A 16,765-nucleotide genomic window follows, 5' to 3' on the forward strand; every position below is an offset into this window, starting at 1 on the left:
CCATCTGAATCAATAGTAAATGGCAAAATCTTTGCTGATTAATATATGTTAGGCAAGAAGTACGCCATGTTAATAAATTCATTTCCATTAAATAGAATTCGACGAGAACATAGCCAAGCACTTTTATTTGCCAGAACCAGTTAATAATCTATTGTTCGATAATACATGTAACACACGTAAAGTGCAAATCCGCTAATCCAATAGCAATAGACTTACCATTAAATTTTATTCAATCAATGTTGTTTGTGCCCCTTGGAATAGGATTTTAAGTGCAATATTGCAACTTTGACAAGTTTAGTCGTACAACTACAGATGCAGCAAGGAAAAGTTGTGTAAAATTTCACAAACAGTGAACCACCAAACAAGCTGCATAACATGTGTTACAACCTCCAAAACAATGTCGAAAAAGAAAGATGCCTTTTGGAAAAACGAGGTCACTCAGAAACCTGGGAATATAGCAAAACCACAGGGGAAGTTTGAACAAGGTGAGAATGTCTCCCCTATAAAAGCCAAACTTAAATAACTAAAGTTACAGGAGCTTCTTATTCTAACTCCAAATAGAAGAAAATTTTATAGCCTGTTCGCTTCGCCCAAGAAACAGGCCATTCCAGAGTAAGACGTAAAACAACAAAAGTATTTTGAGAAAGAAAATATTATTTGCCTGCTCAAGTCTCTCAACAAGCATTCGAATAGGGGATGTTCTAATTGACAACATCAAGGACCAGCTTCCGTGATTTGAGAACAGACCACCTCAAACGCCTGTAGTAAGCAGCTTGAAGTAGAGCAAGGGACAACACAAATATCCACTTGAAGCCCATCTGCAATGCAATACAAATATATCAGAAACTACTACCAAAATTAGCACAAATATCATCTGTACAAACACCAAAAACAACAAACCAGTTTTCTCTCCTCCATCTCTGGTTCAGCAGCCCAAGTCAAAAACGACACCACATCTTTCCCCATCTACAGCATAATATAAGGACAAATTAGTATAGCCACAGCTGTGAAACTAGACACAGCCAGCTCCAGTAAAGTGACTAGGAGATCCAACCTGAGCTTCAGTTGCAGGGGTACCATCTTCATATTCAACAGCGCCATCATTAAGCATTTTAGGCATCGCGATAGCCCCACCAGGGAAGTAAGGATTGTAGTGAAGTCCTTCACGAATCTACAGTATAGTTGAATCTTGACAGATCAGTCAAAGAGACAAGATACACCAATTTCCTACTCTAACAAAAGATAGAAAGAAAGCAGAGAAAAAAATGAAAGGGGGAAAGGAAAGGAGGGCAAGTGTGACCAGTAGTCTCTGGTAATTCCAATTATCTTCTAATTAAATGGTTAACTTTAATTAGATAATGCTCGTAGTAAACAACTACAAATAGGAGAGTTAAGTAAACAAATCAACAAATGCATCAAGCATGTTTTTAGAATGGAGATTAGGATCCAGTGATTGGATCATAGTAGGATCGTAAGATCCAAGCAAATATGCAAAGAACAAAATAGTATACATTTTATATTTGATTTTTTATTCTTTTGATACGGCGGTGTCTGAGCCAGCTAGGGTGCACTTGGACTATTCCACCAAATACTTGTTACCTCCCACCAGCACAAGTATCGGGTAATTCTGCCACCTATATTTAGTCAAAAGCTAGAAATGAGGTTAAAAAACAAAGTTGTAATATACACATGGGTCAATTCTTTTGATAAATGGTTTATTTGCACCCATGGTCCTGAATTTTGTCGCACAGCCCGTACAAGTGAACAACATACAACAAAAGACCCATAAATTGACAAATTAGTAGCATCACCGTAATTGCTAAGAAGTTTTAAGATCTACAGTTTAATACAATACTACAATCAAGACCCTAAATTCTCATACAAAAATCGATATGGTCCTATGCAAGTAATTGTGAACAAACATAAATCCTACTCTAATCCTCCCACTTCTCGATTCCACTAGCGATTGGTTAAGTTATACACCCTCCACAGAATGAGAAGCCTAATCAGTGTCAAAGCAGTTCAAACGCCCTGCCCCCCCCCCCAAACCCCCACCGCAGTATCGAACATATCACACAACAAGCGCTGGAAAGTTATCCTACTTCGGTTACAGAAGGAAAGAAGAAAACACTTTGTCACCATATGCGTCATATGTTAGGGGTAACTTCCCTAGAGACAAACTAGTGACTTCAAATGTTATGAGAGAAACATGAGAACAGAGAAGTAATCCCAATTTACATAGTTTCTCAGGCCACTTAGGCCGCAAAATCAGCTACATAAAGCAAAAACAAAACAAAAGGAAGATAGGGAGAAAAACATTGCATATGTAAACCAGTAGCACAAAAGCTATAAAATTTCCAAGAAAAGAAATTAGTGCCTAGAAGAAGATACACAAAGGACACTGATACATACCGAAACACCAGCAGGAGGATCACGATAGCCAGTTAGAAGGGCAAACACATAGTTTTGACCATTATGACGTGCCTGAGAAACAGAATGTAAGAAAGTTGGGGCTGGTAACAGTTATTACTACAAATAGAAACAGAAGGGAGGCAATACTTTTGTAATAAGACTTAAATCCGGAGGGTAGGCTCCCCCATTAGCAAATCTAGCAGCTGCTTCATTTGTATATGGCTGAGGAAAACGATCACTCAGTTTACCAGGACGAGTGAACATTTCACCCTCATCATTAGGCCCATCAACCACCTCAATCTCAGCTGCCATTGCCTTTACTTCCTCCTCTGTATATGCTACCCCAACCAAGTCACGATATGAAACAAGTGACATTGAATGACAAGATGCACATACTTGTTGATAAACCTGGTGACCACGACGAATCCTATTTGCCAAAAGAGAACCCAAAACAATTCAACTAAAATAAGATTATACAGCTCACTATCAACAAAAAAAAAAAGGAGACTGCAGCTAGTTGAATTCTGTAAGCAAGGCTCGACCACTTTCTTTTAATCCCAGCAGTATAAACTTAAGCAATGTCGAATATCTCATAAATGCAAAGATGCAAAAGGCAACTACTATGATGTTCTATAATTGGCGTCTTGAAATTACAGAGACCAGATTACAATAGTCACCAAATGACAAGCAGTAATTTTCATACTTGATGCTGGCAAGGAAATGATGCCACATTTAGAACACAACAGCAATGTGATGTTTGGATCATGAAATTCATAAAAACAATATCGTCACGCTACGTCCTCTTTTCCACTCCTTTGTGTGGGTTGTAAGAAAGAGTAGGAATGGTTATGCTAGGGAAAGCCCTTTCCAGCCAAGTCCTACTATCCTCTAGCCCTCTCAAGGAATGCTCATCCTAATCCTTTGGCATTTTTTTCATTTCATATATGAAAATTCCATGTGTTTGGGCCAAACATGAGAATGGAACAACATTTCCACTCTCTATCTGGGTGGAACAGCACTTCATTTAGAAAGGTCATTCTATGCAATGCCTCTCTCTTCTAAACAAAACCACACATAAACGCAAACAGAATGTAGTGCTCTTTAAGTGATTGAGTCATATAATTGTTGGATTGCACCTGTCAAAATCCCTCTACACAAAATCCACAGAGTCACCGAAATCCTTATCATTTTCTTTAGAGGGATGGAAACACACACTTCACAAAACATTCTTTATCAGAAAAACACGTAGAAGTCTGAAGTCCTTATCCTTTCTTCCGAAGGGACAAGGAAAGAGGGTGAACAAAAAAAGATAACAGAGAGCCAAGAGGGAATAGGAGATTCAGGAGTAACTCACGAAGCATGATCATATGAACTAAGAATGCCTGCGTGAGGCCAAGGATAGCTTGGACATTCCAATCCGTGTTCAGCCTCATCGGCAGATGCTACTGTCGCAAAACCTAAGAGTCCAGATACACCTGCTCCAATTAATGCCAATGATCTGAGGGACTTCATGCCACAAGATCCAAATTCTTCTTGAGCTTGTTTGGAAGCAATGGATGATAAAATTGGAGAGGCCTGAAATTCATGTGGTTTAATGAAAGATTTTGAACATGAAATTTTGATAGGACCCAAGTCTTTCAACTAAATCAGCAACAATCATAAAATCTTCCACATCAGCTATGAGCTTTAAGACAAACACCCAAGATTTCTCAAGCTACCTTTTGGCTTATATGAGACCAAGCAGTACAACACTTATACCTATATAACTTCGTACACAAGCAGGACAATGCAGACCCCATTGGAAAAAAAAAACAATCAAATGCAAGTTAACAAAATGCTTATCCTCTTTCCCATTTGCATTGTCCCAAAATGCTCACCAGTTTGCTCGATTGAATATTTTAATACAATCTAAAAACACTTAAATTTATACATAACCCACTTCTACTAGTCTTAAGAACTTCAATCCACAATTATATTTTATTCTTGTACATACACAAAAGTCAAAACATAAACCAACATCTTTCTTTTTTATGACAGTAGTGTCGGGGCCAGCTTGTGCACACCCCAACCATTCCACCAGCTACCTGTTACTTCCTACTAGCCCGAACACCGGGTTACTCTGCCCACCAAGGTTTAAAAGAAATCATCTAATGTTTTTCTTGTCTCAGCTGAGATTTGAACCTGAGACGTCATGGTTCTTCGTCACACTTCATTGACTACTAAATCATACCCTAGGGTGCAAGAATATGACCCAACATATTCTCGAATAAAAATTAAACAACTGTTTCCAGAATGGCCAATGAAATGCAGTTCAAATACGAGACATCATTGCACAAAAAAATCGGGAGATTAAAAGCAATATTTGAAGATATTAATTAAGGTATGCATTTGAAGGCAATAACGTCTATTTATTTACATAAACCAACAAACAGGAATATATACATCTGCTAAAAAGTAAAACCAAAAAGCAAAGTACAGCCATACCGAGGATTCAGAATGAAATTTCCTGCCTAATAACCGATGGATTGCTCTACCTCCCAACATTTTTAGTCAAGCCCTCTGTCAGTGCACCAAAAAGGTAATAATTTACGAAATAATAGATAAATATAAATCAATGGATCTGATTATTATACTCCAAACTCAATACGCTTACTATGATCTGAATTTGTGTTTTTTTTTTTTTTTTTTCAAATCAACGTCAATAAGAAAGGCGAATCCAAAGATGCTTTGCAAAATGAAACAAGCAGATTCTTAGAGCTTCGAAGTATTTGAGGAGAAACGAAGGAACAAGCTTACCGGACAGGGATTGTAGAGAGAATTGATCGACGGCGATAGGACAGCAGGGCCTGCGAGATCCGGAAAACCAGACTATTCTTCGAAAAAACTCAGAATACAAAGACGAGGTTTGGCTTGCTCCAGTACGAGCTGTTCTATCTTTTCTCGTTGGGCCGTCCGAGAATTAATGGTATTCGGCCCAAATAAGAAAACAGCCCAGCTAATTTGATTCAGTTTGGGCCTTTGGATGATCAAAGGAATTTGGCCCAAAGGAATACCACCTCTTTACGCAATAGCCGGCTGAATTCACTATTACTTTTACGGAATTTTTACATTCCTATACATTATATGAAACTATATTACTCTCCCTACTCAAATTTTATTATAATTATATTTTATATACTCAATTACCATTTATGTACATTTTAAGGGAATTAATAATAATCTTAGTGCCCTAAAATTACTCTAACATATCTTCCACTCCCCACGTTTCTCTCTCCACATCCCACCCCCTCTCCACACGTATCTTGCACAAGAGAGCAGCAATTCCACCATTGACAACCATTAAAAAGCTTTGAAGCTTTGAATTCGAATTTGGGTTTTCAAAAAACATTGTTTGTTTGGATTGGATGTTGTTGCAAAGAATTGAGAATTCTCTCTACGTCTCTCTCTATCTCTCAATCCCAAATTTCAGTAATGTAAAGCAAAGGAAAAGAGAGCAGCAATTCCATCATTGACAGCCATTAAAAAACTTTGAAGCTTTGAATTCGAATTTGGCTTTTCAAAAATCATTATTTGTTTGGGTTGGGTGTTGTTGCAAACAATTGGGAATATGGTTTGGAATTTATAACTCAATTTTGAAGGGTTTTGATGATGATTAGACTTAGTTTTGGCTGGAAGAAGAAGAAGAAGAAGAAGAAGAAGAAGAAGAAGAAGAAGAAGAAGAAGGGAAGAAGAAGAAGAAGAAGAAGAAGAAGAAGAAGAAGAAGAAGAAGAACATGACATACATTATACTGCAGAAATTGTAGTAAAATTATAGAAAAATTATAGAAAAATTGTATTATGTTGATTATATATTTTTCTTTTATTTATTTAGATATTATATGAAAGTTGAACAATATTGTATAAAAATTATATTTAAGTTGTATGATATTGTAGTTGTATATAACTGAGTAGAAATAATGTATGAAAATTGTAGATAAGTTGTAGATGAGTTGTATAATATATAATTAGTTGTATAAAAATTATTTTTACTATGTATAAATTAGATACAAAATATACAAAAGACATATTGTATAAAATTTGTATTTAAGTTGTATGTTATTGTAGTTGTATTTAACTGGGTAGAAATAATGTGTGAAAGTTGTAGATACGTTGTAGATAAATTGTATATAAGTTATATATCATTAATCTGGAATCTGACTTATCATATATATTGTTATTGTTTGAGTCATGGCTTATATTTAAAAGCTCGGCTTATATTCTTACTTTATAGTAAACCATAGTTCATTATTATTTTATTTGAAGAGTTACACAAGGTTTTGAAAGTATTTCCCTTTTGAATCAGCTCTTCATGGTTGCTATTAATGCCTGTGTTTAGACTGACACACTGAGATAGTCTATTTACTGCATGTAATCTCACTTTTCATATCTGTTACATCTGTTTTTACCCTTATACAGTGAGCCTCTAGGTTAAAGCAACATTTAAATATCCATAAGATTTGGCGCCTTGGATGCATTATTCTTCAGTTTCTCTTATTTTTCAGTGAATACTCATTTCTGTCATTTGAATCATCTATGCTTTGCCACTAATAAATTGGACAAGATAAGAAATGACCATCTCAAAATCTGATTACATATCTACAATGTATATAGGAAGATTACTCAAACAGAAACAATATATATAGGAATATTATGTATTTTAAGGCGGAGGAAAAATATGGAAATAGAAGAGGAGAAAAAATAAGAAAAGGGTGTAACTAAATCCCTTAATTGAAGGCACTAATAATAGATTGAGAGCCTTTTAAGGTGGAATGTATATATTTTGTAAACAAAACTTGTGTAGGTAGGGTAATTTACTAAATATGAACATTTAGGGTAATAAAATTTCTAATAGTGTATAAGAATGAAAAAATCCCTACTTTTAATCCAATTATACATATATAATATATTTATCATATACGATTATACATGAATGTTAATTACACACTATAAATTCAACTACAACTATCAATTTAAGTAGTTGGGTTGACGACTATTCAAGTTAAATCTTCATTTTAACGGATAAATAATGTTACAATTCCATCTTCTTGATTATACAATAACAACAACCACCCGGTATATTTTCACAAGTGAAGTTTGAGGAGGGTAGGATGAACGGTAAAAATTACATGTGGCGCCCTATTTGATCGCCCTATACCCATATTTTTAAAATTATTTAACCTATACCCTAATTTTGACAACTTCAGATCTTGCGACTTATGCGCTCATTTTTTCCTCCTCTTCTTTTCTTTTCTCTCTCAAACGTGTTATCCTGTAAGTTACACATGTTATCGTTTCTGTAAATTGGACAAAGGGACAAATCAAGAAGAAAGAAAGACTCGTTACTGCCTCTCAAACATATTACATCCCAACACAAAGTACGTAAATAATAAAATAAGAGTTTATTGTCAAAACTTGAAGAAGCATCAACTGAAGATTGGGACTGCAGGGACAAACTTCAGACATTACCAGGTTAAATTTTGTCTGAAGTTTGCAACTATCATGCCAGGAAAAATTATCTGAAGTTCGAATATAACAAGCTGATTTTGTCTGAAGTTTGCACTACAAACTGAAGAACTTCAGACTAATTTGTCTGAAGTTTGCACTATGAACTGAAGTTTTTTTAATTGTTTTTGCAAGTTAGGCCAAACTTCAGACGAAAGTATCTGAAGTTTTACTTTGATAAGGTCACATTTCAGGCAAAAAATTCTAAAGTTCAAACTTTAGACATAAATTCTTGTTACTTCAGATCCCGTAGGTCTGAAGTTACCCGAAAAGTGGGTACGCTTGCAATTTTTTTGCAAAACGGGTATAAGTTAAACTGTGACCCAAAACATGAGTATAGATGCAAATCCCCGGATGTACGCAGCCTTAACCCTTTTTGATTATACACTGTGGAAAAATAAATACTTAGTATGACTTGTGTAGTTAAATGGTACTCCTCTACTTCATTTTGCGTATTTCTATTTCTTTTTCCTCTGTTTAAAGAGGAAACATGTTTTTATATATTTAAACATAATTTAATTTTTAAATTTCTCATTTTATTTTAGCTATATTTATTGTCATCTGAATATTATGGAATATTTAAAACCATAATTTCAAAATTCTTTCTTTAAAAAATTATTATTTGGATTAAAAAAATAATCTTACAAAATCTCATGTTTATTTTATTGTCGTCTTCTTATGTTTTAGCATAAAATTTTCAGATCATATTACTAAAAAAACATTAAAAATGGACCATATAACTACCTTGACAGATTTTTTGGGGGATTTGCATCTATACCTGTTTTTTGGGTCACGTTTTAACTTGTACCCGCTTTGCAAAAAAAATTACAAGCATACCCATTTTTTTGCGTAACTTCAGCATACGGGGCTGAATGGTTGTTTGTAATTCAGCCCCGTATGCTGAATAGTAGCTGAAGTTTGCTGAAGCAGCAAGTGTGCTGAAGTTTTTGTTTGTAATTGCTCAACTTAAGCATAGTAGCTGAAGTTGTATTCTCTATTTGCTGAAGTTTTTGTTTGTAATTGTTGAACTTAAGCATAGTTGCTAAAGTTTTGTTCTCTATTTGCTGAAGTTTTTGTTTGTAATTGCACTAAATAAGCAGAAATTTTTTTGTTCTGGATTCATTAGTTTTGTCATTAAGCTTTTTCAAAAACTTCAGCAGAAGATGCTGAAGTTATTTAGTTCATTTATAAAAACTTCAGCACTAAATAAGCTGGAGTTTTTTTTGGTCCTGCATAAGCTTTTTCAAAAACTTCAGCAGAAGATGCTAAAGTTATTTAGTTCATTTGTAAAAACTTCAGCACTAAAAGCTGAAGTTTTTTTGTACTGGATTCATTAGTTTTGTTATAAAGCTTTTTCAAAACTTGCTTTTGTTAATTTTTTCTAAATTGTTGTAGATAATATGTATAGCATAGTCAGTCAGTGCTTTGAGAGATCAGCCCATCATACTGCTATAATCTTCTCCTACATTGGAAATTATAATTTCTGGTTATCATCTAAGCATTACATTTGAACAACTCTTACTATTTTATTATCTCTTGAAATCATGTACTTCATAATCCTCTCTTTTTCTTTTATATATATTTGGGTTGGGGGTTTACTAATTGTACAAGTAATATAGCTTTTTCAACAGCAGCAGAAGAAAGAAGACGAAGAAGAAAATGAAGGAGGAGATATAGGTTAAATGGGGGCGACCAAATAGGACGCCCAGTGTAATTTTTCCAATTCTTTTATATCAAGGAAATGATGGATCTTATAACCAATCTACCACCCACAATTTTAAAATTATCATGCACGTGATTTATAGTACTTTTTGTAGGATTGCGTATAGGTGTTCGTAACACACAGCGGAAGACAATAACAATCCTAAGAAGATTTTTTCGTGTTTAAAATTTATTTACATGCCAAAGATCGGATCTAAGACGTACCTGGTAAAGAGTGTCTCGTTTCAAAATTTTTTCGATAGTGCGAAGACTCTATGCGTATCCACACCGAGACCGATCCTTGCTATCAATTCTTTGATCAATGAAACCCGCGAACAAATTAAACGAAATATTTTGTTGAAATTTTTCTCAAAAACTTCAACTAAAATAGAAAGAACAAGAAACTAAGTTTTCTTGTCAAGAATATTTCTTGGTTTTTTTGTGTGGCTTCTTAAAAATTATATCACTTGTTCACCTTTTTTATTTTGGGTGAAGTACGATATCTATATATATATATACTCAAGCACCAAATTATTAATTTATGTTAAGAAACACGGGAACACCGTTGAGGATCAAAAATCAAAATTGGATTCTTATAATTTTATGTTGTAAAATACAAATCCTATTCATAATAGGACAAAGTAGCCAACAAATCCTTTTGACCTTATACATAAACTACTAATCTCATTCTTTGAATTTGATAGCCGACGTGAAGATGTTGTCCAATTCTAAATTGGACTTTTCTTTCCAAAAAAAAAAACGAATCTCATTCAAATGGGATTGTGGCTGCCGAAAAATTAGACTTTGCATATTCAATTCCAATTTGGATTCTAAAATCCTTGTTGGTATTTTACTATAGAAAATGACATCTCATTTTTAAAAGGATATCACGTTGCTGGCGAGTCCTTTTATGGACGTTTACTTTGCTAATCCAATTCGAAATTGGATTCAATCAAAGACTTCCATTAATATTTTATATAAATAAATATTTGTTATATATATCACATATATATTTCAACCAAGAGATATAATTTAATTTTTATTCCAAATAAAAACTTAAATTTGTTCACAATATTAATTATATCCTATGTGCTAGCAAAGAATACAATAATATTTCATTTGGACTAATAACTAAATCTATTTGACTAATTAAATTCCTTAATTTAATTATCAAATAATAAGTTAATTAATCCTTTAGCAAAGATCAGAACACTAGTAAGTGTGCGACCCCATAGGTTCAATACTAAACCGGTAGTAAATTGATCACATCAATGTACTAATCAAGGGTGGCGTCTAGTAACACTCCTTAACGACCGGATAGTATGAAGTATACAATTTACTCTCAAGAACCAGTAGAAGAATAATGTACTAATTCCTTTTGTCCTTATAGCTCTAGATCACCCTAGGATATGGTTCAACTGTCAAATCCTAATAGACGACCAACTATGTGTTCATGTCAAATATAATCGATCATTGAATGACTTAAGAAACTCATTTCTTCTTTCATTCAATGCCCTGGCTAAGGTCTTAATTTGGCCGTTTATAATTCATGACAACATGGAGCTTAAACTCATTACCAAGAGTTGATAGATTCCATCTTGATCCATCAATAATTCTCCAAGTATTTAATCGTACCCAATATCCTTTCAACTATCGCCCTAGGGCCATAGGTGTCTGGTATCAAAGCACAATAAATAACTTGTCAATTACTACGACGATCTCAGGTCAAAGGAAACTGTTACATCACATTCTTCAAGAGAATATCTTATTGACAGTTTATGGTAATTCTAACCATTAGGATTTATCCACTGAATCGGTTCAATGATCATATCTCTATATGCATCATCTATCTATGTGATTTAGTTAATAAGATCAACTAATCTTTATCCCATAAAGACGATCACATAAATATTGATCTAACCGGATTACTAATGTCCAAGTTAATAATCCTATGATCAAGAACAAATTTAGATTAAATTATAAGAGACTTTGCTCTCATTATCATGATCTCTATCACGATGACAAATCTCAAAATTTAATCAAGGACCTTATCAAATTAATCAAACAATTAATTAATAACTATGATAAAAGAATATCAGGTGCCATATATATTTCATATCAAATAATGTTCACAAAAATATGTTCAAATCATCAAATATGATATTGGATCTAGGCATATCTACTATATCCCTAACACTTTCACCTGTGTGGTTTCTAAATATAGAATTTTTTATGTAATAAAGAATAAGATAAATTCTATGGCAAGGAATATTCAGGTAAAAGAGGAAGGAGGAAGATAGGCAGTGAACCAGAAATAAACTAAAGAAAAAGAGAGAGAGAGAGAGAGGCTGTAAACCAACGGTGAAGCAAACAAGCAAAAGAGAAAAACCATTAGCGCTCGCGCTTCTTCCTCTTAAACAATCCTTTACACTAATTATCCTATCAATATATCAATGCTATCATCACAACAAATAATGGCTAATTCCATTCCCTCAGCTTCTATATTATTACAACATAATAATAATAATAATAATGGTAAGATCAGTAGGAGGAAAACACAGTTTCTCAAAACCCATTATTCTTCTTTTAGCATTTGTTGCTCTTCTTGGAATTTCCTTAACAAGGGATTTTCGTTCTGCTTCTTCTTCTCCTTATATTTCCCTTGCTAGCTCTTGGGCTCGTGATAAATACCGTATTGTTACAGCTAATGTCTCCAATAATGGCTCTCCAAAGGTTAGTCTACAAAAAAAATGGCTTTCTTTCTTAGGATTTGGGTTGTTTTTACTTTGTCAATTTTCTCTGTAAATGCCAATATTATAAAAAGCTGTCATTTTTCTGATTTGGGTTTGTCATTTTTCTCTGTAAATGCCAATATTATAAAAAGCTGTCATTTTTATGATTTGGGTTGTTTTTAATTTTCCATGTTTCTATGTGAGTGCCAGTATAGTAAAAAGCTGTCATTTTTGGTGCTTGGTTGAGTTTAATTTGCCATTTTTCTCTGTAAATACCAATATTGTAAAAAGCTGTAATTTTTATTATTTGGGTTGTTTTAAATTTGTCATTCTTCTTTGTGAATGCCAGTATTATAAAAAGTTGTCATTTTTATGATTTGGGTTGTTTTTAATTTGCCATTTTTCTCTGTGGAATGCCAATATTACAAAAAGTTGTCATTTTTAGTATTTGGGTTGTTTTTAATTTGTCATTTTTTTGTGTTTGTAATTCAGGAAGTAGGAAAAAGTAATAGGGATCGTTACCCGGAGAGAGCATTAGCCATGACCTATGCTGATTTGCCTGCTCCTGAATTAAAATGGGAACAAATGCCATCTGCACCTGTGCCTCGTTTGGATGGGTACTCAATTCAAATCAAGAATTTGCTTTATGTTTTTGCAGGATATGCAAATTTAGACCATGTAAAGATTCCCCCTTTTTTTCCTTTTCCTTTATTTGTGGTGAATTGGTAGAGTTAATAGCTTGAAATCTGAGAATTGGGAAGTTAATATATACTATGTTTGTGTGCTTGTTATAGGTGCATTCTCATGTTGATGTGTACAACTTTTCAACCGATTCATGGACAGAGAGTTTTGAAATTCCAAAAGATATGGCGAACTCACATTTAGGGGTGGCTACTGATGGAAGATACATATATATTGTGACAGGGCAATATGGTCCGCAATGTAGGGGACCTACTGCAAATACATTTGTTTTGGACACAGAAACCAGAAAATGGGAAAGCTTGCCACCATTGCCAGCACCGAGGTATGTCATATGTGTCCTCACTGACTATGAGCAGAACACCTATTTTATTGATAGAGACACCCTATGTATCATAAGTTTGTTACCTATGTGTTTCTTTTTTTTTTTGATTTGCACCGGGTGTCTGAGTCTCTAAGAGCCCCGACTAATCCCGGGGGTGCACAGGCCCTCGGCAAGGAGTTTCCCGCAAGTGCACCACGGTTAATTCAGGTTTTACCCAGACCGATGACCCTTAATTCAGGTTGTTACCTATGCGTTTCTTTTGTAACATTAAACCTAGATAGTCCTATCTTTGGTGATCACAATATGACAGTAAATAGGGGTTGTTGATATAATATCAAGGCGCCTAATATCAATCTTATTATCATTTGCACGAGTAAGAAGCTGATGTATTTACACGGATTTCACTCGTTCGGTGTACAAAAATAACAACTATGCCTCGTCTTAAACAAAGTCGTGGTCGGCAATATGAATCATCACTTCTTTCTTTAAGCTCAACTCATATCATCATCATTGCCAAAATAAAATAATAGAAGTGAAAATAAGTTAAATATATATAAAAATGATAGTAAGAATATTAAATAGTCATAACATTAAAGGTCCTCTTAACAAATTTAAAGGCTATTCCTAACTAGTAAGTATCACCTATATGGATCTTTTTCTTCCATTGTGTCCTATTTCTTACAAATTTGTTGATTAGCATCTCGAGCGGGCTCCTTTGTTTAGCATAAAGAAATTGTCTTTGTAGCAACCACTAAACTATATTTCAGGATCCTAATTAGCATCATATCATAGTGATATAATATTGAAGTAATAAATACTTTAAGGAAGTTTGATACTCAAAAATAAAGTACTGAATAGGATATTTTCAGGTATGCACCAGCAACTCAGCTTTGGAAAGGCAGACTCCATGTGATGGGTGGCAGTAAAGAGAATCGTCACACTCCTGGGATAGAGCATTGGAGTCTTGCAGTAGCAAATGGCAAAGCCTTAGAGAAGCAATGGCGCACTGAAGTACCCATTCCTCGTGGAGGACCACATAGGTCTGTTCTGTTGCTTTTTTTCTTACACCTTCTTATGCCAGCAAGTATCACTTAAAAAACTAAGGCTAATGCCCCTTGTTCCATTTAATCACGGATTTTATGAGGAGATTTAAAGTTAATACCATGTTGAGAGGTCAAATGTGTTTCAAGATTGAGTTTGAAAATGTTCAATAACATAAATTTTGGTGGTCAATCATATTGTCTAACAGGTCATATTGGTTCATCTCTTCTTCTTCTTCTTCTTCTTCTTCTTCTTCTTCTTCTTTTTTTTTTTTTTTTTTTGCGTAAAACAACAACGACCCAGCAAAATCCCACAAAGTGGGGTCTGGGAAGGGTAGTGTGTACGCAGACCTTACCCCTGCCTCGATAGGGTAGAGAGGCTGTTTCCGATAGACCCTCGTCTCAGGAAGACGGATATAAAACAAGGGACAATTCATCAGTATCATCAACATAAACTATAGAGATAGTAACAACATCATAAAAATCATAAAATAGATGACATGCAATAACAATAATCAGCAATTAAGACCCGGGGCTATGAAAAACAAAAAGAATAGCGTGGACTCAACATTGACCACAAACCGTCTAAGATCAACCCTGTCAAACCCGCCTCATCCCCGATATGAAGTAGAAGGTATCTATATTAGTTCATTCTCTTGCATAATATCTAGCACTTAGTTTGCATTTTGAGTAAGAACCCTCGTGATTCACTTGGAAAATCTTAGGGATGGAAGTAATGTAAGTTCTTAACATGGAATGATTTGTCTTTGTTTGTGCTATTTTCAATTAGAAGACGAAAATGTGCTATATCATCTTATTGTAAGAGTTTATAACTCGGAACAGATGCTGCAGATATCCATTTGTTCTTATTTTACATGAAAGACATAATTCACAATGTGAGAATCAAGGTCATCAAGTTTTCTTCAAAAATATAAATCCGGTTTCTGAAGTGCAGTTTACTTCAAAATCTGATTATGAAACTATTCCGTACAGGGCGTGTATTGCTGTTGATGATCATCTTTATGTAATTGGTGGTCAAGAGGGTGATTTCATGGCCAAACCTGGCTCCCCTATCTTTAAATGCTCACGAAGGTTCGAGGTATTAAATCTTTCGTATTATTATTTCAGTTTGATCTGCTGGTTTTATCTTCCTGATTTATAGTGAAAGTTTTTTCCAGGAAATCACTTTAATTTCTACATCTGTGGCTTCAGGTGGTTTATGGTGATGTTTATATGCTGGATGAAGATATGAAATGGAAAGGGTTGCCTTCTATGCCAAAGCCGAATTCGCACATAGAATGTTCTTGGGTTATTGTAAATAATTCTATTGTTATTGTTGGAGGCACAACAGAAAGGCATCCTGTGACCAAAAGGATGATCTTGGTTGGAGAGGTGTTCCGATTCGACCTAAACACACTGGTAATATTCACCTGCTTTGTACCACATATAGCGTATGTTCATCATTTGACTAATTCTCATGCAGAGGAGGATCTAGAATTTAAATTTAATGGGTTGAACATTTAAGATTGTCAGCATTAAAGTCATTGTACTATTAAAATTATGGGTTCATATCTAATATTTATTAAAATTTTTAGGAGATATCTATATTGTGTGTCGAAAGTTGTGGGTTCAGATGAACCCGTAGCTAAAGGGCTACATCCGCCCTTGTACTTATGCTCGTTCCCGCCTATACTTAGTCTTACATAATTATGAGAAACATCTTTAATATGTTCATTAATCACTTGGCACACTTACTTGGATAGTAAAATCAAGATGAATTTGTAACATTGAGTTCTTTACTATTTCTACAGACATGGTCTGTCATCGGAAAGATGCCATACCGTGCAAAGACGACATTGGCCGGTTTCTGGGATGGATGGTTGTATTTCACCTCTGGACAGCGGGATAGAGGACCAGATAATCCACAGCCCAGGAAAGTAGTAGGAGATATGTGGAGAACCAAATTGAGATTGTCGCACTGATAACTGATGTGCTACCAATTCCTAGCGGCCATGTCGCTTTTCAATTTTATTGAATGCAAGGGTACCTTCATTCAGTGCTAAAAGGAAATGTTAGATTTGTTGGTTAGTATCATTTTGCCTTTTGGATTTTATGTAATGTCAATGTTAGGCTTTTACCATCGATGAATGTGGGGGATGTCGCGAGTGTAAATCCTAAGGAATTATACTAGGGTTGTTGTTTGTCATTTCAAATTATACGGTTTCCTAAACTTAATCTTTGAAAGAAAGATGTGAAAATCTGGACCTCGAGTTTAAGCCATGAGAATGATTTTTTTTTTTGGTAAAGAGCACTTC

The 16,765-nt window shown here is 34.5% G+C and overlaps 2 protein-coding genes across 2 annotated transcripts; one reads left to right on the top strand and one right to left on the bottom strand.

The window, feature by feature from the left end:
• Nucleotides 1-313: 313 nt before the first annotated feature.
• LOC107829859 (cytochrome c1-2, heme protein, mitochondrial) lies at nt 314-5,347 on the bottom strand. Its single transcript, XM_016657328.2, has 8 exons — nt 5,209-5,347; nt 4,897-4,971; nt 3,767-3,987; nt 2,560-2,839; nt 2,413-2,484; nt 1,055-1,171; nt 901-966; nt 314-818 (listed from the first exon to the last, which is right to left on the bottom strand). The coding sequence occupies exons 2-8, from the start codon at nt 4,954-4,956 to the stop codon at nt 702-704; spliced, it is 933 nt and encodes a 310-aa protein (XP_016512814.2). The 5' UTR covers nt 4,957-4,971; nt 5,209-5,347; the 3' UTR covers nt 314-701.
• Nucleotides 5,348-11,900: 6,553 nt separating this feature from the next.
• On the top strand, nt 11,901-16,677 carry LOC107829850 (kelch repeat-containing protein At3g27220). Its single transcript, XM_016657317.2, has 7 exons — nt 11,901-12,387; nt 12,879-13,064; nt 13,181-13,410; nt 14,280-14,450; nt 15,444-15,549; nt 15,663-15,869; nt 16,262-16,677. The coding sequence occupies exons 1-7, from the start codon at nt 12,187-12,189 to the stop codon at nt 16,430-16,432; spliced, it is 1,272 nt and encodes a 423-aa protein (XP_016512803.1). The 5' UTR covers nt 11,901-12,186; the 3' UTR covers nt 16,433-16,677.
• Nucleotides 16,678-16,765: the final 88 nt, after the last annotated feature.

This window comes from Nicotiana tabacum, chromosome 3, assembly GCF_000715075.1.
Source record: "Nicotiana tabacum cultivar K326 chromosome 3, ASM71507v2, whole genome shotgun sequence".
Taxonomy (NCBI): domain Eukaryota; kingdom Viridiplantae; phylum Streptophyta; class Magnoliopsida; order Solanales; family Solanaceae; genus Nicotiana; species Nicotiana tabacum.

Bases quoted from the DNA above. Each gene is read 5' to 3' on its own strand.
- LOC107829859 (XM_016657328.2), bottom strand. From the start codon at position 4,956: ATGTTGGGAGGTAGAGCAATCCATCGGTTATTAGGCAGGAAATTTCAT. The intron at 3,988-4,896 runs GTATGGCTGTAC...CATGAATTTCAG, and splicing joins AATTTCATTCTGAATCCTCG to GCCTCTCCAATTTTATCATC. The intron at 1,172-2,412 runs GTATGTATCAGT...ACTATACTGTAG, and splicing joins ATCCTCCTGCTGGTGTTTCG to ATTCGTGAAGGACTTCACTA.
- LOC107829850 (XM_016657317.2), top strand. From the start codon at position 12,187: ATGGTAAGATCAGTAGGAGGAAAACACAGTTTCTCAAAACCCATTATT. The intron at 12,388-12,878 runs GTTAGTCTACAA...TTTGTAATTCAG, and splicing joins CCAATAATGGCTCTCCAAAG to GAAGTAGGAAAAAGTAATAG. The intron at 13,065-13,180 runs GTAAAGATTCCC...TGCTTGTTATAG, and splicing joins GATATGCAAATTTAGACCAT to GTGCATTCTCATGTTGATGT.